The sequence below is a fragment of the Terrapene carolina genome, unplaced genomic scaffold, assembly GCF_002925995.2.
Source record: "Terrapene carolina triunguis isolate 2854851 unplaced genomic scaffold, T_m_triunguis-2.0 Scaffold191, whole genome shotgun sequence".
In the NCBI taxonomy this organism is placed as follows: domain Eukaryota; kingdom Metazoa; phylum Chordata; order Testudines; family Emydidae; genus Terrapene; species Terrapene triunguis.
Window position 1 is genome coordinate 186,687 of NW_020664542.1, and position 25,162 is coordinate 211,848.

At 51.5% G+C, this 25,162-nt stretch overlaps 1 protein-coding gene across 1 annotated transcript in view; it reads left to right on the forward strand.

Annotated features, from left to right (window-relative positions):
* PPFIA4 (PTPRF interacting protein alpha 4) overlaps positions 1–25,162 on the forward strand; it is a 116,248-nt gene that overhangs the window by 73,771 nt on the left and 17,315 nt on the right. The window contains exons 17-25 of the mRNA XM_026654363.2: positions 2,616–2,749; positions 3,689–3,855; positions 5,152–5,245; positions 6,068–6,149; positions 8,120–8,320; positions 16,825–16,887; positions 18,321–18,347; positions 21,296–21,471; positions 24,817–24,914. Of these exons, the coding sequence (XP_026510148.1) occupies positions 2,616–2,749; positions 3,689–3,855; positions 5,152–5,245; positions 6,068–6,149; positions 8,120–8,320; positions 16,825–16,887; positions 18,321–18,347; positions 21,296–21,471; positions 24,817–24,914 (1,042 nt within the window). The remainder of the gene's footprint in view (positions 1–2,615; positions 2,750–3,688; positions 3,856–5,151; positions 5,246–6,067; positions 6,150–8,119; positions 8,321–16,824; positions 16,888–18,320; positions 18,348–21,295; positions 21,472–24,816; positions 24,915–25,162) is intronic.

The window sequence follows — 25,162 nt, forward strand, 5'->3', positions numbered from 1 at the left end:
CGAGCCCCGGCTGGGGCTCGGCTCTTCCCCCCCCGGCGGCCAGAGCGCCGCGCCGCCGCCCCCCTCCAGGTGCCGCCCCAAGCACCAGCTTGGGTGCCTGGTGCCTGGAGCTGGCCCTGGTGCATGGGCATAACTGCTGGACCCCCCCACCATGTTGCAAAGCCCCCTGGCTCTGGGTAGAGCCTGGTCACTGTTCTGGGCTTGCTCGCTCCACATCCAGACCCCGCGTCCATTGCTATTCTGGGACAGTGGGATCCTGCAGTCACAGACTGGGAGAGAATCTGAGTGACTAGCCCAAAGTCACAGAGAGGGTCTGTGGCAAAGCAGGGATTTGAACGCAGGTTTCCTAGGTGCTGAGCTAATGCCTTGACCACCAGACCAGCCATCCTTTGGGAACTATGCAGCGCCTGCCTTCCTCCTATTTTTATTAAGAGCAGGATAGACAAACCCCTGTCTGGGATAGTCTAGACAAGACTTAGTGACTAGCTGACCTCTCGCGATCCCTTCCAGGCTTAGGATTCTGTGATCCAACTACTGAGGCTCTCCTTCCAGGGATGCTCTGAAGTCCTGCCCCACGCACAGGCTCTAGAATAACATCCAGAAAAATCTCAGTGTTTTTCCCTGTGAGTCTGGCTCCAGGCTTCGGCCGAATTAATGGAGCGATCCCAGAGATGGGGGTTTCCAGGAGGCATCAGCTAGAGACCAAGTGTGGAGGAGGAAGGAGCCGATCAGCTGTTTTTGCAAGTCCTGCTAGCGTGACAGGCCCTGGATCTAGAGCGCCACGGGTGGGCTCAGGTGGAGGCCCCCCCGTTGCACAAATGACGTTACCAAGTTGGAGAGAATGCAAGAAAAGGCAGCAACAGCGAGAAGAGCCTGAGAGGGCCTGACGTGTGGTGAGAGACTAGCCGAGCGTGCGGGCAGTGGGAACCCCAAGGGGATGATACAGGGTCGCCGTTGCCAGAGGCTATCGCACGAGAGAGGAAGCACCATTAGATACAGAGATCCCAGGGGAGCAGCCTGCAGCTCTGACAGACCCGTCTCGCAGCCAGGGCACCTGGACAGTGCATCGTCTTGCTGAGGGAAGTCAAGCCCCCCGGACTAGTGTCGTCGGCGAGGAGACAGGAAAAAGCCCTTCAGTTTGAGAGAACAGTCCTGCACTGGGGCAGGGAATGGGCGGAGGACACAGGAGCTCTCTCCCAACCCTGGCATCTACGGTCCTGCTGCCGCTTCTGCATTCATTGGTGCAGCTGCCATGCCTGCCTGCGCGTCCTGTCCTGCTGTGGCAGCACACGCCGTGCTGTAGCCTGCATTCCCGGTCCTGCTGCTGGTTGTGTAGGCACAGGCCCACCAAACCTGCATGCATCAGCCCAGAGGCTGCAGCCACCTGTGCCTCTGTGTTCCATTGCGTGGCCTGCCCTGGACTTTGCCGTCTGAGCTCAGTTACCAATCTGCCAGCATCCATGGCCATCTCCCTGCTCCAGAGCCAAGTCTTTTGTATTGTGCAGGGAAGCATGTTTGCCATCTCTGCGCTGGTACTTCAGGTGCCCCGGTGTCAGGCTCGATCCCGTCAGGAATCTGTGCCGAGGGGAGAGCGTTCCACCCGGCCTGGATACGGGGTGGGGACGGGACTCAGGACGCTGTGTTTTCCTCTAGACTTGCACCAAGAGCTCCGTGCGAGCAGGGTGGAGTCCTTGCTAATGCCTCCTAGGAAGCAGCAACCAGAGGATTTCAACTCAGCTTCGACCGTGGCACCAACTGGGCCACTTGTCCACACATTCAGCTCCCACGTGTAGCTTCTTTCCCATTTGGTGCCCACTCGCACAGTCCCTCTAGCCCCGGAGCAGGGGCCTGCGTACAGATCGGCCAGCCAGAAAAGCCATCGCTGCATTAGTCAAGGAGGGAACGACCTCCCCTCCCCCTCAACACCCCGACTTCCCCATGGAGTACAGGCACCCAACCGAAACTGGGGCAGTTTGGCCCAGATCCACAAAGGGACTTGGGCTCCGAATTTCCATTGATTTCAGTGGAAGTTAGGAGCCCAAACACCTTTGTGGATTCAGGCCGTCGTGCCATGGGATGGGAGGGCATCCGGGCCAGTGCGAGGTTATTGCCTGGGCCCAGTGGGGAGCTGCAAAGGTGTTGGGCCGACTCATCTAACTGGTGCCCACCACTTGTAGCTCCCTGCAGCGGACATCTGCTCCTTTTGCCCATGGGGGCTGGATGCAGGCTGAATCCAAGGCTAGGACATGGGCATGTTTCCTTTGGAATTTAGGGAGACTGCTCATTCCCGCACAGCATTGTGGGAACCAAAAGGGCACCTTCTTTCTCTGCCACTCCCTGCTCTTACCAGATTCTATCCCTGCCCTTTATGGCCACATCGCCCCCTGCTGGTCTGGGAACAGGCCATCACCTGGGTTCTTTGGTTCAGGGCATGCAGTGAGAAGAGGCTGCTGCGGCACATAAAAATCACCAAGGCCCTGTTCTCACTTGGCTTTTAAAGGCACTGGTTGGCTAGCTGCTCCCGGGGCTGGGGCTGGGCGTGTCTGTTAGAGGCGGGTTAGCTCTGGAGGCAGGAATCTTTCCCGTTTAACCTCACCGCTCCACTGTTTGTTTAGTCGCCAGCCGCTCGGGATGAGAACCGAGAAGATAAAACCACCATAAAATGTGAGACTTCCCCTCCTTCCTCACCCAGGACACTGCGGCTGGAGAAGCTGGGGCATCCTGCCCTCAGTCAGGAGGATGGCAAAAGGTACGGGGGGCAGGAGGGGGCCTGGCCAGCAGATGGACTCTGCCAGTGCCGCGTCTCGTGGTGTGTGTTGGAGCAGGGAAGCCCTCCTACAAGCCATGGGGATGGGAGGGGGACAGGCCCTGTAGGGGATGGGAATAATAAAGGCACCAGATGCTTTAAACACCAGACCTGATGCCATAGGTGAGCAGGGATCTGCCAGGACTAAGGCTGTGGCTGGTGGCCTTTGGGCTTCTGGGGTAGACGACGGGGCCCATACTGGTGACTCAGGCCTCTCCCTCCCAACATAGAGATGCTGGGAGTGGTGCGTACCCTACGGTAATTCCCAGGGAGCAGGGTGCAGTGACTTCACCTCATCCAGTCTGCTTGGAATCGGGGGTTCGCCGGGCCTCACGTTTTGAGGAAAGGGTGGTTGGGAATGAGAAGACGGACGATGGCTCCCGACTTGTATCCCTCCGGCCGAGCCCAGATCGCCGGAGAAGCCATCTCAGATGAGGCTCCGTTCACCGCCTCCATTGAGTTAGCCCGGAATGAGGATATGGGCTCTTCTAGCCAGGGCGGATGGTGAAGGTGGCCAAGTGCTAGGTGTGAGGGACCTACCCCATCTGGAACCAAAGGCCCTTTTTCTTCCCACGGTGCCTCCCCGTGGTCCCAGGAGGTTTGCTGTGTGCGTCCTTGGCCAGCATCTGTTCTCCCCCACTGCTCGGCAGTGCCAGATGCTGGCCGTCTGCCTGGCTAACTGCTTGGCTCCTGTGTGTGCCGTCTGGAGTGCGTGGTGTGTAAACACAAAGGTTTACCGCTCCCTCGGGGGAGTAGCAGGCTCTGGGAGGCGTCTGGGTTTCCCTGCTCATTGCTCCGGGTGCTGCTACTTGGTGCTGCTCCAAATAAAGAACAATCTGAACGTTTTGCCTGTTCTCTCTTCCCCCCTGCCCCCTTTCTTAGCTCTTTGGAGGAGCAGACCAGCAACCTGAGCAGCAGTACCAGCAGCCAGGACTCCCTGCACAAAGGCTCCAAGAGAAAAGGAATCAAATCTTCCATTGGGCGTTTGTTCGGCAAGAAAGAGAAAGGCCGTCTGATTCAGCTGAGCCGAGACGGAGCCACCGGCCACGGTCTGAGTCTCTTCCTTCCCCTGTAAAGAGGGCAGGGGGTGATGTGGGGTGACAGGCCTTGGGACGCACCTTCCGAGTGGCTGTGTCTCTTGTTTGGGATTCAGCGTGAGAGATGGGGGGAGGGGCTGCTGTCTGCGCGGCGCGTGAAGAGGGGGGAACCAAGCCTTACTCTGGGTGGAGTTAGGTCTCTGTTAAACAGTTAGCCCTGCTCTGAAGGACTGCATCCTTACAGTCCCTGTGCGTGCAGAGCCATGCTGCAGCTGCTGACTTCGGCTTGCCCTATACGTAGGTGCAGCGATGTCAGTTAGGGTGGGTGATTTTTTACCATTCTAGCAGGACTGGTATAACCCCTAGTCTGGGTGCAGTCATACTGATATGAAGGTGTATCGCTTATTCCCCTTTCCATGGTAGAGTGTAGACATAGGGTACGTCTACACTACCCGCCAAATCGGCGGGTAGTGATCGATCTATCGGGGATCGATTTATCGCGTCTAGTGTAGACGCGATAAAATCGATCCCCGATCGCTCTGCCGTCGACTCCGGAACTCGACTCCGGAACTCCACTGCGGCAAGAGGCGGAAGTGGAGTCGACGGGGGAGCGGCAGCGGTCGACACTCACCGCCGTCCTCACGGCCAGGTAAATCGACCTAAGATACGCCGACTTCAGCTACGCTATTCGCGTAGCTGAAGTTGCATATCTTAGGTCGACCCCCCTCCCCTAATGTAGACCTAGCCATAGCCATAAGCACATTCATACCAGGATAACTTGCATCCACACAAGTGGAGGTGTCCTGCTCTAACCATACCGGTCTAATTGACGGGGCCCAACGGTTGTGTGTAGGTCAGAGCTTAACGCCGCCTCCTATTGCTCCTCACTCATTCGATGCCTTAATTCCCTCAAATTTGCTTTCCTGAAATCTTACCCTGTTGCCGGGCTAGATACATTCTGCAAAACCCTCTGAAATGCAGAGCGTTGGAAGTGCTAAGTATGGTATTATTTTAATTATAAAACTCTTCACATCAAAGGGAATGGGACATCTGGAAGAACTCGATGGAAAAAAACACACCCTTGGTTGGCCTCACCCAAGGGTCCAGAGACCATGGGGTGGTAGCATCTGTTAGTACTGTAAATGGGTCGAGGGGGGTTGCCCTCTCTGTAATGGTTCACCCTGTGCTGCAGCCATGTGTGCCCATGTGGCACGGCCCTAGGCAGCTGGCCGTGACTGCTTGGGGGCAGGAGTTGGGGACTAGACGATGGCTAGTCTAATCTTCGAATTGTTTTTACTCCTTTCCTAGTTCTGATGACCGATCCTGAGCTCAGCATACAAGATTCGCTAGGACTTGGCAAGCTGGGAGCCCAAGCAGAGAGGGACCGGCGGCTGAGGAAGAAGTAAGCATGCCTGTTTCTCTGTTCCTGTGCGTGGTAGGGAAGAGGAGTCCTGCAAGCTGCCAGTGAGGCTAGGGCTATCTAGGAATCCTTCACGGCCCCTGAATCCCGAGTGTCTCTCTCTCCACCCAGTTCCTGCTGAGCTGAGACATATGGTCACCGCTCCCTTTCCTGTACCTCTATTATTGCGTTGCTAAGTACGGTGTCCTACTGCCTGTAGCGATTGCTTCTGTGCCCATTTTACTCCAGCTGGGCTTGTCCATACGTACCTGTGTCTTGCAGGGCCGCCCGGGGGGAGGGAGGGAGCAAGTGGGGCAATTTGCCCCAGGCCCCGCAAGGGCCCCCACGAGAGTTTTCCGGGGCCCCTGGAGCGGGGTCTTTCACTCGCTCCGGGGGCCCCGGAAAACTCTCGTGGGGCCTGGGCCCCCGGAGCTTCTTCCGCTCCGGGTCTTCGGCGGCAATTCGGCAGCGGGGAGTCCTTCCGCTCCGGGACCCGCCGCCAAAGTGCCCTGAAGACCCACGGCGGGGGGTCCTTCCGCCCCGGGACTCGCCACCAAAGCGTCGGGTCTTCGGCGGCAATTCGGCAGCGGGGAGTCCTTCCGCCCCGGGACCCGCCACCAAAGCGTCGGGTCTTTGGCGGCAATTCGGCGGCGGGGGCGGCCCTGGTGTCTTGCAGATAACTATCTTCAGCATCCTCTTCTTAGCTTCCACCATGTTAACTGAAGGTGTGGGAGGTAGTGATCCTGCAGCACTTGGTAGAGGCAGTGTGTGTGTGTGGAGATCCTGGCCCTCAGTGACTAACTCTTCTCTCACGTTTCCTTCCAGACACGAGCTTTTGGAAGATGCTCGAAGGAAAGGCATGCCCTTTGCTCAGTGGGATGGACCGACGGTGGTCTCCTGGTTGGAGGTGAGGCTGGGCATTTTAGTGGAGAGATTAACACTGACTCAAATAGAGCTGGGTGAAAAATTTTGGACATAGAGTTTATTTGCTGAAAAGTGCAGTTTTCGGTCAACTGAAATGATTTGCGGAGTTGGGTTGAATTCAGTGAATAGTTTTGGCAGGAAAAAAATGGAAAAAGTTGTAACCTTTCATTGTGACATTGTCTAACTGAACAGCTTCATTTTGCTTAGCTAGATTTGTGAAAATTAACAAAAAGGGGTAAAAAATCATACCCAACCCTGAAAACAAAACCAAAAAAACCCCCCAAAATGTATTTCAGGTGGAACAAAATGTTTTGTTTGACCCAACATGAATTTTTTGTTTGTTTTTTTGTTTTTCATTTCATTTCAACCTGAAACGGATTTTTTTTTTTTTGGTTCATCCACCAAACTGAAAATCATTTAGTCGCTCAGCTCGAGACAGGAACAGATCCATTGTGAGACTCGTGATAGACCTTGTATTTGTGCTGTTTTTCTCCCCTGTTCGGTGGTACATCGGTTAGTTACTTTGTTTAATCAGGTTATTAAGGCGTATATGGAGAAAACATGTGGATTCTAGCCGTTGGAATGCCGTGTGCAAGCCCTTTGGCCTCTGGTGTAGTTTAAAATTGGATGGAGAGGGTTCAGAGAAGAGCCATGAGAATGAGTGAAGGATTAGAAAACATGCTCTATAGTGGTAGACTCAAGGAGTTCAGTCTATTTAGAGACGGTTTAAGGGTTGACTTGATTATGGTCTATAAGTCTGTACGCGGGGAAAAAAGAAATTCAATAATGGGCTCTTCAGTTTAACCGAGGAAGGTGTAACACAATCCAACAGCTGGAAGTTGAAGTTAGACAAATTCAGACTGGAAATAAGGTGTAAATTGTTAACAGGGAAGGTAATTAACCATTGGAACAATTAACCAAGGGTCATGGTGAATGCTCCATCACTGACCATTTTTCTGAAGGCTCTGCTCTAGGAATTACATTGGGGAAGTTCTCTGGCCTGTGTTACGCAGCAGATCAGACTGGATGATCACAGTGGCTCCTTCTGGCCTTGGAATCTAGAAATCTGTGCTAGTGGGAAAATGAAATGATGAACTTATTGTACATCCAGGGTAAAGTTTTCAGAAGTGCCTAAGTGACTTAGGAACTGAAATGCCACACATTTAGCATACTCCAGTGAGCTTCCCTGGAAAACATTGTCCTCCACTTGAAAGTGTGATGACACTGTAGCGCCCAGGGGGCTGTAGCCATGTGTCCCCCACCCCCGGCTGCGGTCCCTAGACCATTGGCTCTCAACCTTTCCAGACTACTGTACCTCTTCCAGGAGTCTGATTTGTCTTGCATACCCTCGAGTTTCACCTCACTTAAAAACTACTTGCTTACAAAATCAGACATAAAAATACAAACGTGTGACAGCACACTGTTACTGAAAAATTGCTGACGTTCTCATTCTTACCATATAATTATAAAATAAAGCAATTGGAAAATAAATATTGTATTTACATTTCAGTGTATAGTATATAGACCAGTATAAATAAGTCATTGTCTGTATGAAATTTTAGTATATACTGACTTCGCTAGGTGCTTTTTATGTAGCCTGTTGTAAAACTAGGCAGATATCTAGATGAGTTGATGTACCCCCTGGAAGACCTCTGAGTACCCCCAGGGGTATGTGTTCCCATGGTTGACAACCACTGCCCTAGAGTATCCAGAGCACAGAACGACTCCAGCTATATGCTGATGGAGCCAGGCTCCCTAGCCTGCTATTGTAATGGGAATTGTCTGGGGATATGTGGACATAGCTTTAGCGAAACGATTCAAAAAGATCAAACCCTACGGTTGTTTTTTTCTGAACTCTCAGTCTCAGGAATGGCGGTTGTGTCCCTTGTTAGCGCATGAGAGTCTGGGTGGAGATGGGTACATGAAACCCTCTGCTTTCCTCTGTGTTGCCAGCTGTGGGTGGGCATGCCCGCCTGGTATGTTGCAGCCTGCAGAGCCAACGTGAAGAGCGGCGCCATCATGTCTGCCTTGTCCGATACAGAGATCCAGAGAGAGATCGGCATCAGCAACCCCCTTCACCGGCTGAAATTGCGCCTGGCCATTCAGGAAATGGTGTCGCTAACAAGTCCTTCGGCTCCACCCACCTCGAGGACGGTAAGTGCTTCACAGCCGCAGAGATTCTTGTACGTAACATGGCGGAGACCCTAAACCTGTTTGTGGGGTGTCATCCATCCCCCTGTCAGAGAAAGATGATATGGAGGACAGTGTACCCTGCCAGCTTTTCCAAAGGAAATAGCAGAGTTTCGTTCATACTTGATACCAGAGATTATCCAGTGGAGCCGGCTGTGAAGGGAGCAGAGTTTCATTTTTCTTGGGCACTTGCAGGTGAGCAGGAATTCACAAGACCATTGCTTCAGCTTGAAACAGCCAGACGATGGGGGTGGGAGCTATAGCAGACGGCTTCCTCCCAGTTAAAGATAAAGTGGTTTGTGCTAATGTCACCTTCTAACTGGGGCTCCTGTTTGGATTTCATTCAGCCTCTGAAAAGATGAAATACTAGAAGTCTGGGAATCTACCTCCAAGAGGTGCTCATGTTCCCTGATAAATTATTGCTTTGTAAGGAACATATATGACTTACCATGGTGCAACAAACCTATCTGGTCCATCCAGTATCCTGTCTCCATCACCGGCCAATGCCAGAAGCTTCTGAGGAAGACATAAAACCCTTATGATGTACCTGGCCAATTGCACGATATTTTCCGCGGGGGTGAAATTCCTTCCTGATATAGACCTCCTGACCTCTGAAATCTGAGGAGTGATATATGCTTCACCCTAGGTAGTGTAACTGGTGCTATTCTTGCTCCTGTGACTGTTGACTGTTTTTCAATCTCATCCCATTTTTCTTCTTCGAGTAGATACAGCCGTGTATTCTACATAGGTGTGTGCATGCCCAGTGCACCAGAGCCGGAGAACTTTGCCTAGCAGTGTCCGCTTTGTGCCCCAAGCCCCTCCTCTGCCATTATAAGGGCAGCACCACCCCAGCCCCCTCAGTTCCTTCTCACCAGGTGTGGCTACAGTCAGAGCTCCATGCGGTGTTTCACCCCCTGCTCGTTGGTCTGTCTCTGAAAATTTTTTTCTTACATATAGCAGTTAGTAGTTCCTCTGGGTAAGTTTATGTTAGTTTAGTTATAGTGGCTGGCTGCTCTCTGTCATGCTCTCACCAGGGTTCAAGCGTTGTCTGTCATGTGGAGCGACCATCCCCAGCAGTGACCCCCACACGAGGTGAGTGGTGCTCCATCTGCAAGTCGTTCACAAAGAGAACTTGGGCAGCGAGACTCATAGAATCATAGAAGATTAGGGTTGGAAAAGACCTCAGGAGGTCATCTAGTCCAACCCCCTGCTCAAAGCAGGACCAACCCCCAACTAAATCATCCCTGCCAGGCCTTAAAGGCCTTTGTCAAGCTGGGTCTTAAAAACCTCTAAGGATGGAGATTCCACCACCTCCCTAGGTAACCCATTCCAGTGCTTCCCCACCCTCCTGTTGAAATGTTTTTTTCCTAATATCCAACCTAGACCTCCCCCACTGCAACTTGAGACCATTACTCCTTGTTCTGTCATCTGCTACCACTGAGAACAGCCTAGCTCCATCCTCTTTGGAACCCCCCTTCAGGTAGTTGAAGGCTGCTATCAAATCCCCCCTCACTCTTTTCTTCTGCAGACTAAATGAGCCCAGTTCCCTCAGCCTCTCCTCATAAGTCATGTGCCCCAGCCCCCTGATCATTTTCATTGCCCTCCACTGGATTCTTTCCAATTTGTCCACATCCTTTCTGTAGTGGGGGGCCCAAAACTGGATGCAATACTCCAGATGTGGCCTCACCAGTGCCGAATAGAGGGAAATAATCGGTTCCCTCGATCTGCTGGCAATGCTCCTACTAATGCAGCCCAATATGCTATGAGCCTTCTTGGCAACAAGGGCACACTGTTGACTCATATCCAGCTTCTCATCCACTGTAATCCCCAGATTCTTTTCTGCAGAACTGCCACTTAGCCAGTCAGTCTCCAGTCTGTAGCAGTGCATGGGATTCTTCCTTCCTAAGTGCAGGACTCTGCACTTGTCCTTGTTGAACCTCATCAGATTTCTTTTGGCCCAATCCTCCAATATGTCTAGGTCCCTCTGTATCCGATCCCTACCCTCCAGCGTATCTACCGCTCCCCCCAGCTTAGTGTCATCCGCGAACTTGCTGAGGGGGCAATCCATCTCATTATCCAGATCATTAATGAAGATGTTGAATAAAACCAGCCCCAGGACCAACCCCTGGGGCACTCGGCTTGATACTGGCTGCCAACTAAACATCGGGCCATTTATCACTACCTGTTGAGCCCGACAATCTAGCCAGCTTTCTATCCACCTTATAGTCCATTCATCCAATCCATACTTCTTTAACTTGATAGTAAGAATACTGTGGGAGACCATATCAAAAGCTTTGCTAAGATCAAGGTATATCACGTCCATCGCTTTCCCCATATCCACAGAGCCAGTTATCTCATCATAGAAGGCAATCTGGTTGGTCAGGCATGACTTGCCCTTGGTGAATCCATGTTGACTGTTCCTGATCACCTTCCTCTTCTCCAAATGCTTCAAAATGGATTTCTTGAGGACCTGCTCCATGATTTTTCTGGGGACTGAGGTGAGGCTGACCTGTTTGTAGTTCTCCTTCTTTCCTTTTTAAAAGATGGGCACTATATTTGCCTTTTTCCAATTATCCGGGACCTCCCCTGATCGCCATGAGTTTTCAAAGATAATAGCCAATGGCTCTGCAATCACATCAGCCAACTCCCTCAGTACCCTCGGATGCATTAGATCTGGACCCATGGACTTGTGCATATCCAGCTTTTCTCAATAGTCCTTAACCTGTTCTTTCACCACTGAGAGCTGCTCATCTCCTCCCCATACTGTGCTGCCCAGTGCAACAGTCTGGGAGCTGACTTCGTTTGTGAAGACTAAGGCAAAAAAAGCATTGAGTAGTGTGACAAAGTTCCTCCTCTATCTTGGTGGGTCCTGCGCTTATTGGCAGATTTTCTTGCCTCAGAAATTCACCATGTGGGTTGGGGAACAGCCCAGAGACCTTCCCCTCTGGAAGAACCCACAGTCCAGGTCAATTGGGAGGTTTGGGGGGAACCTGGGCCCACCCTGTACTCCGGGTTCCAGCCCAGGGCCCTGTGGACTGCAGCTGTCTATAGTGCCTCCTGTAACAGCTGCATGACAGCTACAACTCCCTGGGCTACTTCCCCATGGCCTCCTCCAAACACCTTCCTTATTCTCACCACAGGACCTTCCTCCTGGTGTCTGATAATGTTTGTGCTCCTCAGTCCTCCAGCAGCACACCCTCTCACTCTCAGCTCCTTGCGCCTCTTGCTCCCAGCTCCTCACACTCTCGCACTACAAACTGAAGTGAGCTCCTTTTAAAACCCAGGTGCCCTGATTAGCCTGCCTTAATTGATTCTAGCAGCTTCTTCTTAATTGGCTCCAGGTGTCCTAATTAGCCTGCCTGCCTTAACTGGTTCTAGCAGGTTCCTGATTACTCTAGTGCAGCCCCTTCTCTGGTCACTCAGGGAACAGAAAACTACTCATCCAGTGACCAGTATATTTGCCCTCTACCAGACTCCTGTACCCCACTGGTCTGGGTCTGTCACAGTACTTCAGCTTTTTCCATATCATCTGTCACTAGGTTACCTCCCCCATTCAGTAAGGGTCCCACACTTTCCCTGACCACCTTCTTGTTGCTAACATACCTGTAGAAACCCTTCTTGTTACCCTTCACATCCCTTGCTAGCTGCAACTCCAATTTTGCTTGTGCCTTCCTGATTACACCCTGCATGCTTGAGCAATATTTTTATACTCCTCCCTAGTCATCTGTCCAAGTTTCTGCTTCTTGTGAGCCTCCTTTTTGTGTTTAAACTCACCAAAGATTTCTCTGTTAAGCCAAGCTGGTCGCCTGCTATATTTGCTATTTTTTCTGCACATCGGGATGGTTTGTTCCTGCGCCCTCAATAAGGTTTCTTTAAAATACAGCCAGCTCTCCTGGACTCCTTTCCCCCTCATATTAGCCTCCCAGGGGATCCTGCCCATCAGTTCCCTGAGGGAGCCAAAGTCTGCTTTTCTGAAGTCCAGCGTCCGTATTCTGCTGCTCTCCTTTCTTCCTTTTGTCAGGATCCTGAACTCAACCATCTCATGGTCACTGCTGCCCAGGTTGCCACCAACTTCTACTTCTACCAAGCAGCTGGTCAAGAGGAGCACGGCCCCTAGTTGGTTCCTCCGGCACTTGCACCAGGAAGTTATCCCCAACACTCTTCAAAAACTTCCTGGATTGTCTGTGCACTGCTGTATTGTTCTCCCAGCAGATGTCAGGGTGATTGAAGTCCCCATGAGAACCAGGGACTGTGATCTGGAAACTTCTGTTAGTTGTCCGAAGAAAGCCTCGTCTACCTCCTCCTCCTGGTCTGGTGGTCTTTAACAGACGCCCACCACGACATCACCCTTGTTGCTCTCGCCTCTAAACTTAATCCAAAGACTCTCAACAGGCTTTTCTCCAGTTTCATACTGGAGCTCTGAGCAATCATACTGCTCCCTTACATACAGTGCAACTCATCCACCTTTTCTCCCCAGCCTGTCCTTCCTGAACAGTTTATACCCATCCATGACTGTGCTCCAGTCACATGAGTTACCCCACCAAGTCTCTATTATTACAATCACATCATAGTTCCTTGACTGTGCCAGGACTTCCAATTCTTCCTGCTTATTTCCCAGGCTTCTTGTGTTCGTGTACAGGCACCTAAGATAACTAACCTATTGCCCTGCTTTCTCAGTATGAATCAGGAGGCCTCCCCTGTTGCACCCCCTCTTTGTGTTTCCTCCCGGTATCCCACTTCCCCACTTACCTCAGGGCTTAGGTTTCTATCTTCCAGCGAACCTAGTTTAAAGCCCTCCTTACTAGGTTAGCAAGCCCGCTTCCGAAGTTGTTCTTCCCTCTCTTCATTAGGTGGATCCCATCTCTTCCTAGCAATCCTTCTTCCTGGAACAACATCCCATGGTCAAAGAAACCAAAGCCCTCTCTCCGACACCACTTGCGTAACCACGCATTTACCTCCACAATTCGATCATCCCTACCTGGGCCTTTTCCTTCAAAAGGAAGGATGGACAAGAACACAATTTGTTCCTCAAACTCCTTTATCCTTCTTTCCAGAGCCACATAGTCTGCAGTGACCCACTCAAGGTCATTCTTGGCAGTATCATTGGTGCCCACATGGAAAAGTAGGAAGGGGTAGTGGTCCAAGGCCTTGATCAGTCTCGGCAGACACTCTGTCACATCCTGAATTCTAGCTCCAGTCAAGCAGCACACTTCTTGAGTTTCCCGGTCTGGACGGCAGATGGATGACTCCGTCCCTCTTAGGAGGAAGTCCCCAACCACCACCACCCATCTCCTCCACTTGGGAGTGGTGGTCATGGAACCCCCATCCCTAGGACAATGCATCCCATGCCTTCTGGTCGATGGGGACTCCTTCTGATCCCTTCCCTTAGATGACTCTTCCAAACCAGTTTGCGCCATAGTACCTGTGCAGAGAGCCTGAAAATGGTTTCTTACCTCTATCTGCATTGGGGGCACATGGGTCTCCTCTTTCTTCTTCTGGAGGTCACATGCTGCCAATTTTCTTCCCCGTTCTGCACTGCCCTCTGATTCTTCAGCATGCTGTGCCTGCAGTCCTCAAACGCTGACTTCTGTCCAGAAAGTCTTCATCTTCTCTGATGCAATGCAGTGTTGATACTTGGGTCTCTAGTCCTTTAACCTTCTCTTCCAATATGGAGACCAGCTTGCACTTCATACAGACGAAGTCGCTTCTGTCCGCTGGGAGAAAGACAAACATGGCACATCCTGTGCAGGTCACAACAGCTGATCGCTTACTATCCAGATTGTCTTCCTTCTAAGAGCCTCTTCAGATGCTGTATTTACTGCTCACAGAAGCCTGAAAGGCAAAAACTCTGTGGGAACTCCCCTCAGGCTAACTCCCTCTGTTGGCTTCTCCTCTGTTGGCAGCTCACTTGGTTCGCAACTGGTTGCATTTTTATAAGGCTGCTGGCTCAAAGCAGTTGTCCTGGCTCAAAACCTTTCCTCCAATCAATCACTCAAGGCCCACCTGGAACAAAGCACTCCCAATTCACACTTTTCAAACAAACAACCAGACAGTCACACAGTTGGAGCAGACCATGAGGCTTGCTTTGGCACCACAGCCCTCACCTGATCGGCAGTCGCCTCCGGAGCCTCCAAGCAATGCCGCCCCGCACTCGAGTTCTAGTGTTTCCCACAAGAGGAAGAGGGGTTGTTTTCCCTGGGACCATTCCAGGGCTCAGGGAGACTCCTCTTCCTCTTCCAAGAGGAGTGCTGACCAGCACCGTACTCCCTCTGGCATGCAGGATGGAGCAGGTCCATCTAACTGCTCCCCAGGACCACGCTGAGAGCCCCTACCATCAACTCCAGTTCTGGCCATGAGGCATCCATTGAGTCCGGTACTGATTAACGTTGGCACCAGTGCCGACTGTCTCCATGCTAACAGCTACTTGGTGGCGTCTGACCTGCTTTGCCTCTCAGTCCCGGACTCTCCACTTGTTCAGGAGTTCTCTGATGCCATGGCTTCTACCGCCTCATCCCAGCTCTGCTATTGGCACCTTCTGACTATGTCACAGAGCCGCCAGGTTCATCAGCACCACAGCTTGCACCACCCGGGCCTCAGATTGTGGAGCATCTTTGGTACACCCTTAGCCTAGGTAACAGCACTTCTTCCGGTACCATGTGGGAGTGTGCCTTATTCAGTGCCAATCCCCCATTCCTCTTCAGTACCGATGCTGCCCCCGTATGGGGCTTCAGATGAGTCTGACTGTTGGTTTGCCCTGTCGGTGCTGGCTCCCCTGTTGTCACTAGAGACCCTCTGGGACTCCTCAATATCCAGGTCAGGGTCATCTTCTCCCTCGTCATCAAATATGCACCAGAGATTGCCTGCGTCTCACCATTGGTACCGAGATTGGCATCTGTACCACAGTCAAGAAGGGGCTCTTGGCCTAGTGCCTACTGGCCACCAATGCTTTATCCCTACACCCAGTGTCCTCTTTAGACTCCTGGGGACGTTCCTCGGTCCCTAAGTTCCCGCTCTTCAACCTGCTCCGGAGTCAGATCACCAGTCCTGATGGTGGCTCCGTCTGTCAAACCATCTCAGCGGACGGTGACTGCTGAGCCTGTCCTCCTGTACTCGGGTTATTCCAACCAGATCTTACGGTGCCAGAACAGGACTTGTCGCTGATGCAGTGAACTGCCTTAGACGACTCTCCCCTGCCGGAATCTTCCCCTCCGTCAGGACCCAAGGACTTTCAGGCATATGAGAACCTCCAGAGGCAGATGGGCACTACCTCGGGCAGGCTTCCCTCAGGAGAATACGCATAAGCTGCTGTCTGATGGCCAGGTTATATTTTCAGAAAAAAAGATGAAACCCTGCACTCTTTTTAAAGACCCCCCCAAAGCTACTTTACGTTCTTTGGGAGTATACACTCCGGCCATGAAGAGATGCCACTGTAGCTGTCAGTAGCCGCAGCAACTGTGTATTCTACTTAGGTGACTCCCGAGCAGGATGCATGGGAGGTGGAGCTCGGAGTCTGTTTAAACAAGGACTACAGGATTGCCTTCCCAAAGTTTGCATCTGACTTGGGCAAGCAGTGATTGGTAGACGCATGCACAGAAAACCAAGTGGCAGCCCTGCCAATGTCCAATATAGGAATGTCACTTAGAAATGTCATCTACTCAAAGAAGTAAAAACAGTCACCTACCTGTACCTGTTGTTCTTCGAGGTGTGAGGCGGACGTGTATTCCACGGCCCACCCTCCGTCCTCTCTGCATCGGAGTCTGTGCTTCTGACATTTGCTGCAAAGGAACTGAGAGGGTCAGGGTAGTCTTGCCCTTCTGTGGCCAGGGGAGCGGCTGAGCGCTGCCCCATGGGTACTGCGAGGCAAAGTTCTCCAACTCCAGTGCTCTGGGAACTCACATATCTAAGTAGCAGAAACATCTGCATCACATCTCAAAGAACAACAGTTACAAGTAGATAATCATCTTTTCCCCTCACTGGTATTCCAGAGCAACAAATTGCACTAATTAAATACGCATGGTCTGAAATACTACTGCATTTTATCCATTTTAAATGTGCTCTTTGTTCTTGGAATGGGGTGGCTGGGCGCACCATTCTCCGCACCGCTCATCATTCTATACTGTCACACGTCTTATCTCTTTTACCAACGTAAGAAGCCCTAGGTAAGTTTCATGGAAGCTGAAAGTATGTTTCGCTACAAGAATGTGAGGAATCCACTAGTGTCCTTTAGATGTAGATAAACAGAAGCAGATTCTGATCTCAGTCTGGTGTAAATGAGCAGAAATTCCTGGTGTGAAACCAGTGGGAGAGAAGAATCCAGCCATAAAGTCTGTATATGTCTCATTGTAGAACCTGAAATACCATCTCTAGTTGAACTTGCTTCACTAAGAATTTTGAGCGGATGGTTGTGCTCCCATTGTAACGTGCCGTTGACCTTTCTTTGATCGACCTTTCTGACCTTTTCCCTCTAGTCCTCCGGAAATGTCTGGCTCACACACGAGGAGATGGAGAACATGGCAACTTCCACCAAAACGGTTAGTTTCTTGTGTCTAATCCTGTCTCCCCTCTGAATCGCATGTCAGTTCCCACGCATAACCCTGAAGGAGTGCTAGTGCTGAAATCTCAGTCCAGTTTAATGGAAAGGGATCTGTATCTCATGCAGTCATAGCAAGCTGCCTTTTGGGAAATGATTTGCGCATGCTTAGAAGCTGCTTTTCAGCGTTTAATAACTTGGCAGTTTCTACAGCTGCTTTTTTATTCCCCCAAGTAAGAAATGTGTTTTCCTTTTTCAAGGTCCTGCTGGTTTTGCTCAGACCATGATGACTGTCTCTCTCTGTCCACCTCTAGTTAAAAAAAAAAAAAAAAAGAAAAAGACCCATTGATCTCAAGAAGGTGCAGAGAAACCAGCCCAGAATATGAAATCCTGACACCCCGCTCCCCAAAGTCACTGGCCAAACTTCCATTTATTTCAATGGGGCCAGGATTTTAGGGGTCTCAGTCTCCTTAGTGGCCAGGTGTCCACATCACAAAACCTGCCCTCACAAGGGATGTTAATTGGCCTATGTTGGCCCTGCAGATGTTGAGGTGGGTCACCGGCATAGTGTCCAGGTCAGGAATGGAGCAAGCTGGTCGGGCGATGTGATGGAAGCTTGCACTGCCGCTGCCTGACTTGTGTCTGTTCTTTGGGAAATGGAGACCCTCAGCCTGGCATCTCTGACCAGTGCTACACCTGCTTGTCACAATGAGCATGTGCTCTAGAGGCGTCTGTGCCAGTCTCCAAGCCCGAAGTAACTGTGCGGGGGAGAACAGGACTCCTGGAGCACAGCAGCATTGCGGATGATACCTGGGGTGAAAACCTGGCCCCATCGAAGTCAGTGGCAAAACTCCCTTTGATTCATGCAGGCAGGGCCGCCCACGGGGGGGGCAAGTGGGGCAATTTGCCCCGGGCCCCACAGGGGCCCCCACGAGAGTTTTTCAGGGGCCCCCACGAGTGAAGGACCCGCTGCCGAAGACCCGGAGCTTCTTCCGCTCCGGGTCTTCGGCGGCAATTCGGCGGCGGGTCCTTCACTCGCTCCGGGACCCATCGCCGAAGTGCCCTGAACACCTGGAGCGGAAGGACCCCCGCCGCCAAAGACCCCAGGCCCCCTGAATCCTCTGGGCGGCCCTGCACGCAGGATCAGGATTGCACCAGTGCTCGCTTGCTCTCTACCTGAGAGACACGTGCTCCTGAGTTGCATATGCAGTGGGCATTCCCATTTCCTGTCTTGCTGACTCAGGTCAGGACTCTTGCAAAGGACACTGAGTCTCTCTAGTTCTAGTACCTTTCCTCTGACCGCAATGTATCACCTTTCAGATACATGTGTTCTGTTCTGTTTATGTTTGAAGAGCGTGATACCCCCCCCCCCCGTGGCAGAGGTACTGACTTAACCTGTTGTTTTTGTTGACATGCTACATTTGTTACAATTAGGACACAGAAGAGGGCAGCTGGGCACAGGTGAGATCCTCCATGTCATCTCTTTCCATGTCTGTTCGCTAGGCGAGTCGGGGTCAGGAGCAGGGCCTCCGCCCAGAGAATCTCACACAACCCTCTTGCAAATTGAACGCCTTAGCGACACTGTGTGTGTCCAATCACATCACTCCGTTTCCATGCAGGCCACTCCCTCGGACAATTATTCAACATTTAGCCCCGCCCTTTCCCCCTCTTAACCCTGCCCCCAAAGGGACATCACTGGAAGGTCGGTGAAGGCAGCAGCAGAGAACACTCAAAGGCAAGGGAAAAATCTTATTTTCTCTTGTGGTTTGTTGACTCATCCTTTGTCTCATTTTATAGCGGGGATAATGTTCATGGAGCTGGAGCTTCATCTCTTGCCTATCACCAACCAATAACATGTATTAGCCTGTACGCTCCCGCACCAGGAACATGGCTCTTTCATTGCTGGCTGGGGTGGAATGCCATGTTTCTTTTGATTCCCGTTTTAGATGTCCCCGGAACTAACACAGCACACAATTTCTGAGTTTGTGTACTGCAGGTGACAGCCTAGGCTGAGATTTGGCATGTCGGGGCAGGGGCATTCGCCATTTCCATGGCTAAAAGCGCTGCGTGGCTGTGGTAACTCTCAGCCCTGGGTTTCCCTGGAAATGGTTTTCTAAAATTGGGGACCCATTTCTAGTAAAAATGCTTGTGATCTCATCTCCCCATACATGGCATGTCCTGGGGTCACCGGTTATCGTCCATCCACCCCACAGTCGGTTAATAAAGCTGGCAAATGACTGGATGATAGAATGAGCTGGTTGGGCCCAAACCATTCCCCCACCCCCAGCTTCCGGGGAGCTCTGATTTGAGTCCGGATCTGGATTCCGGTTCTGATCATCTGGGCGCCTCTAGAGCATGTTAGCAGGACTTTCCTTCCATGGACTTCATAAAAACCATAGGGCAGGCAGTGTAGTAGTGTTCCAGCAGCGATACAATCCCTCCTCTCTCCCCAACGTCCTTAGTAACCTCAGCCCCTCGCCTGTTCTGTTTGATCAGCCATGCCTGTCAAATGCGTCACTGGCTTTGTAGCCAAAGACAAGACATCTCTGTTCTGTTCGGCGCACGACTATCCTTTCCATGAGAAAAGAGTAAAACCTTCCATTAGCAACAGTAATAAAGAGCCTGAGAACAGCTGTAGTGCTGCACATCTGGCAGCATAGGCTAACCGCCTCATTACCCCGGGAAGGAAGGAAGTAGCCATATATAGAGAGGGGTGGAGGTGGGGGAATGAAGAAAAACTGAACTGACGCCTTTCCTGGTAGGAAGACGACACTGCCCCCGCTCCCAATATTGGAACAGGGTCTGTTTTAGGGATATGTAGCGGTGGGATAGTGCTTTCTGCCAAGGATTAAAAAACAGGGGTTGATATACCACATGTAGTCCTCCAGGGCCTACCCACCCATGTGAGTCCTGCTCACTTGCTGATGTGGTTGGAGTTAACCATAGTATCATTTGGGCCCGATCCTTGATTGCTCTGCGCCTGGTGCAAAGGGGTGCTGATCTGCCGTGTGGATGGGGTGGCATTTTAAACTGACTTGAGGCTGGTGTCAGTAACCGCACCGGGGCAGGGCAGTGGAGCATAAGGCCCTTTCTCTCCTCCTTCCTGATTTACATTTAACTGTCTATATTTGTGCCTTACTTCCAGACATGGGGCTTGATCCGGAGAAGTTCTGAGCATTCCCAGCTGTTATGGGCAGCGGAGAATGCTGAGCCACTGAGCTTTTCTCAGCAAATTCTCTACGAGTTGCCCTGTTACCAGCATAACATTTACGTTATGAAATTTAAGTAACAAAATATTGAGATGGGGAAATTTTTGACCCCTCGTTTTAATTTTGATTTATATAACATCATTCATCCAAATATTGCAAACGTTAATTAAGCCTCACAACATCTGTGTGAGATACTGTAGGCAAGTATTAAACTGGTTACACTTAATAATAACAATGTAGCCCATGCCTACTCAGCATGATGCTCTGTCACCCTCTAGTGGTGGCTGGGGCATATATAGAGGTTGAAGAGTTTGCTGCAGCTAGAATTAGTTGGGAATTTTTCGACAAAATATTTTTTTCATCCGAAAATGCCATTTTATCGAAACCTAACTGTGTACAGGAAAGGGTAGATGTCAACAAATTTCCCATTCTGAAAAATTAGTTGGGAAAAAAAAGTTTCAAAATTGCTGGAATGTCTCATTTTGACTTTTTTTGAGATGCACAAGTACCATTTTTTGGTTTGAAGTGACTTTTTGTTCTGAAATTTAAGTTCATTTAAGGTTTAAAAAGTAAAAAAAAAAATAAACAGGTCAAAATTGAAACAAAATGTTTTGAGATTATCAGAACAAAGCGTTCAATAGAATTGATCTGAAAATATTTTTGGATTTTTCAGTTTATGAAAGTTTTCAAGACTTAAATTTTTTGTCCCAGTTTGAGAGAGAGAGACTTTTCAGAGTCTCATGGGAAAGCCATTTCCTGACCAGCGCTAGCTTCAGCCGTGGCTAACAGAGCAGGGTCCCTTAGCTCAGACCAGGGAGGGTCATGCTTTGGGATCCAAGGGTCCCCTCTTCCATCAATCCATCCATGGTTGGGGCATTATAAATATAAATTTTTACACAGGCTTTTCATCTGTATTTCTCTAATCTGCGACATGTCTGCTCAGACAGAGACGCACTGACTCGAGTTATTAACTTATCTAAACACAATTTATTAGTAATTGGACAGACAATTGCAAAAGCAAAATTCCCAGTAAAACCAAGTCGGCTGAAAATAAGCCAACTTCTTCTAAATGCAAGAGCTTTGAAAAAACATCTTGCACCAACATGTCCTAAAGTGCCACCATTGAGTCTCCTGAAAAGCTGTGTCTGCAGCACTGCTGAGAGCCGTCGTGTATCCACGCTTTTCCCTTTGCTTTCACAGACGCTGGCGTATGGGGACATGAACCATGAATGGATTGGGAATGAATGGCTGCCTAGTCTGGGGCTCCTGCAGTATCGCAGCTACTTCATGGAGTGTCTCGTTGATGCTCGGATGCTGGACCACCTGACTAAGAAAGATCTCAGAGTGCACCTAAAAATGGTCGACAGCTTCCATCGGTGAGGGGTCTTCCTTGGAAGGTGTCAAGAGTATTAAGTCCCTTCCTGAGCAGTAAAAGAGAAGGGCAGTTGCAAACAGGATAGCACATGGGGGCTGTAGGTCTTGTGATTTCAAGGGTTCCTAAGTGGGATTCTCCACAGATTTTAGCCAGACCCAGCTGGTGTGGCTGAGCATTCTCAGACACCGGCTTTGGAGGAAGAGTTATTCAGGTTCAAACTGGATGATCTGGAACAACTTAGAAAGGCTGATGTTCTCCTTCATGAAATTACCTGTGCAGATCCCCAGGGTAGGTGGTTGCGTGGCACAGAAGCACTCAATCCAGGTCAACCACAAGGGATAGTGCAGTTTCTGACCCAGGAGTAGAACATCCCAAGCCACAAAGGTAAAAGGCCCCTCCTGCTCATCTGTCTGTCCCTCCCTTTGTTCACCTGCTGGAGCAGTCATGGAAGCAGCTCATCCATTTCTCTGACCTTGTATTGGGGGGGTGGGGGTGTAAGAACACTGGGGTCGCAGTTGGAGTCGCTATTGTCGGCTGTAGAGTGGGAGTTCCTAGACAAGAGTTTGCCGTCACTGCTGCACTGGATCATCTTGCAGACCATGTGAGGGGAGATCCTGAAGCCCTGGAGGGTTGAGAGACTTTGTGAGACAGCCAGTCGTCCATAACGGATCATTGCATCTGGTGCCCAAGGGGCCTCAGTGAGGGCCTCTCTTCTGGTGGCTGGTGCGTCTTTCGCTCTTTGGGTTACAAGTGAATGTGGTGCCCTCAACTCTGCTCCCTTCTCCCAACCTACAGACCTTTGCCGAGCCAGGCAATCCCCTCAGGGGATCCACCTCCCCAAAGTCCCTGAGTCAGGAGAAGCTAACTTGAAGCTGAATTTGCAGCCCGTGGATCCATCAGCAGACGGTTCCGTCCTGGAGGTGTCGAGTCTAGCACCACGAGGTGTCAAGGCCTCAGCCAGCTGTGGGGAAACAGTAAAAGCAAAGCAGGCTCTTGAGTGGGGCTGAGGCAAAGAGCCAGGACTAGACAGGCAAAGCTGGTCTATGCTCCCCCGGAGGTGATCCAGGTCGGGCACAAGCCCGGACTGCCTTTTTCCTCTGCTCCCACCCCTTGGTGAAGCACTATTTAAGGGATGGTCAAACTTGTACTGTGAACCCTTGAGGTTAAATGCAGGTCCAGATCCCTGGGCTCAGCCATGTGGTGCCTGGCGCAGTCTGGGAGGAGGGCTGAAGGGGGCTGACTATGAGGCCATTGGACAGCATGCTGGTACCAAGGAGCAGCTCGGAACAGCACCGGAGCTGGAGTCCCAGTGCCAAAAGGACTAACCGCTCATTGTCCCCGGGGAGCAGCTGCCAGTGTCCGTCCCTAGCGAGCGTGAGGCTGCCATTTCGAGCTGGACACACTTGTTTCTCGATTTTGGAACCCGGCCAGTTCCCAGAGGGCCGTCTCCATATTTCTGTTGGGTTTGTGCTCCTTGGCGTCCCCCCGGAGATTGCTACTGCCTCTTTGGGCGGGAGCCTGCAGGTGGGTTTCTCCAGGCAGAGAAGAGATTCCTGGATCTTTCGGCTTTGCATCCACACGACCCCTCCCTCCCTCTCGTCGGAGCCTTTGTTGAGGTCTCAATGAGGCAGGGAGCCTTTCAGACCTGGGGTTTGGACCACTCCGATCCCAATGCAGTGCACCCGTGTATAGACTACCTGCAGCTGCTCTGTATTTCACCAGCCAATGCACGTCCCTCCTCCTGTTTGGAGCTGCAGAAAATCCTAGCTCCTGGGAGGTGAACTTCCGACTCCTATCCGATCACACCTGAGTCTCCTGCCCCGTTCCAGCCTCCCTCCCTGCCTCACAGAGTCAGACAGTGTGTGACGGCCAGCACATCGCGAAGAATGCAGCCGCTTTCCTTTACAAGGACGCCGCTGAAATGAAGCATCTGTTCAGCACAAGGGGGGGGACTGCGTCCCGCTGCAGCTGTTCCTTCAGCCCGGGAGGTCAGTGATTTTGCTGAGGGAAGCAGGGGGACTCCCAGCCTGGAATGGCTTCCCAGATCTGTTCCCTCGTCTGTGCGGCGCTCCCTGCTTTGCTTTGCGAGCTGCACTCCACTGCGTGGATCTGCAGCTGCCAGACCTTCCTGTGGCGTTCCTCCCTCTGCCCTCCCCAGGCACGTCACTAGGGGGTCACTACCGTGGGCAGAGCCTGTCCCCAGGGAGCTGGAGAAGAGCTCCAGGGCCTTGCACCTGGATGTAAGAGGCTGCATATGGGTCACGAAGACTTCGCTGGGGAACTGCAGCCGGGCTGTCCTGGCAGAAGCTTAACCAAAGTGTGTGGTTGGGGACACGGTGTGCAGGGAGCATTCCCCCCCCCCACGTGGAGGCTGTCACAGTGCAGGCCTGGCTCCCTTTGTGTACCGCTGGGGACGAGGAAGTGGCAAGGCCATGACCTCCCCTCCCTAATGCCAGCCTGTTATGGCACGTGGGGTGAGGACCGTGTGCTGCAGCCCCTGACGGCGTGTCCTAGTGGGCGTGCTCCCCGACACACTGAGGCACTGCAGGAGGAATTCTTGCTCTCTGGGGCTGCGTTCCCCCGGACGGCCCCCTGGGGTGCAGCTCTGTGGTGCGCTGGCTGAGAGCTGGGTTGCATATCCTGTTCCCAGGAATGGGAGTTGGGTGCATGGTGACTCTTCAGAAAGTCCCACCGCAACCTCCTCAGCAAGGACAGTACGACATCTCTCGATCCTTGCCAGTGAGCGAAGCTGAGCATCGGGACTCCCCGGCACTTCAGGAACCCCTGCTCCAGCTAGCAACCAGGAAGCCCGAGGCTACAGAATTCCCGGGCAAGAGCGTTCTGACCTGTCAAAGGGCTTGGGTTGGTGAGTTTGGATCCATGTCCTCCCATGCAGGCAGAACAGGTGGAGGCTGAATGCCCCAGTACAGCTGATAATGCATATGAATACAGGACTGAATGGGACAGACACATCCCAGCCTAGGGACAGCAAACCCCTAGGCCCAGATCCAAAGTATTTAGATTCCTAACTACCATTAAAATCAATGGCTGTTAGCTGCCTTCATACCTTTGATGATCTGGGCGCTAGAGCTGGCCCTGTAGAGTACAAGGACTCTGGCAGGTGAGCTGGCTGGAAGGGTTTCTCTCAGTGCTAATGTCTTTGACCTTCTCCACTATGCTGGTTTTGGCTTGAGAGTTTCTCTTTAGGGAGTTTCGATAATAAGGTTCAACCTTTTCTCGGAGCATCCCCCCGCTGAGTTGTGAACCTCGCTGAGAAGCAAACACCTCCATCTCTTGTCTTAGTGTATCCTGTCCCGAGCATTGAGCATGTGTTGTGTTTTCCCAGCACCAGCCTCCAGTATGGCATCATGTGCCTGAAGAGGTTAAATTATGACCGCAAGGAGCTTCAGAGGCGGCGAGAGGAAAGCCAGCACGAAATCAAAGGTCAGTAACAATTTAAAAGAGCGGCTTGTGTCTCAGGGAAAATGACAGCCGAAGCGACCCCACCTTCTTCTATTTCCCTTCCTTTGTTTTTTAATCCAAAAGGCAACACTTCCCAACCGATATCATACAGTCACTAGCCATTCCCCCCTCTAAATATAGAGGAAATTGGCTTCTCACATATCCATGGAGTAGCTGTAGGCAAATTGTGACTTATTAATAAGTTCTGCTCTCTTCAGAATACTTGCTTG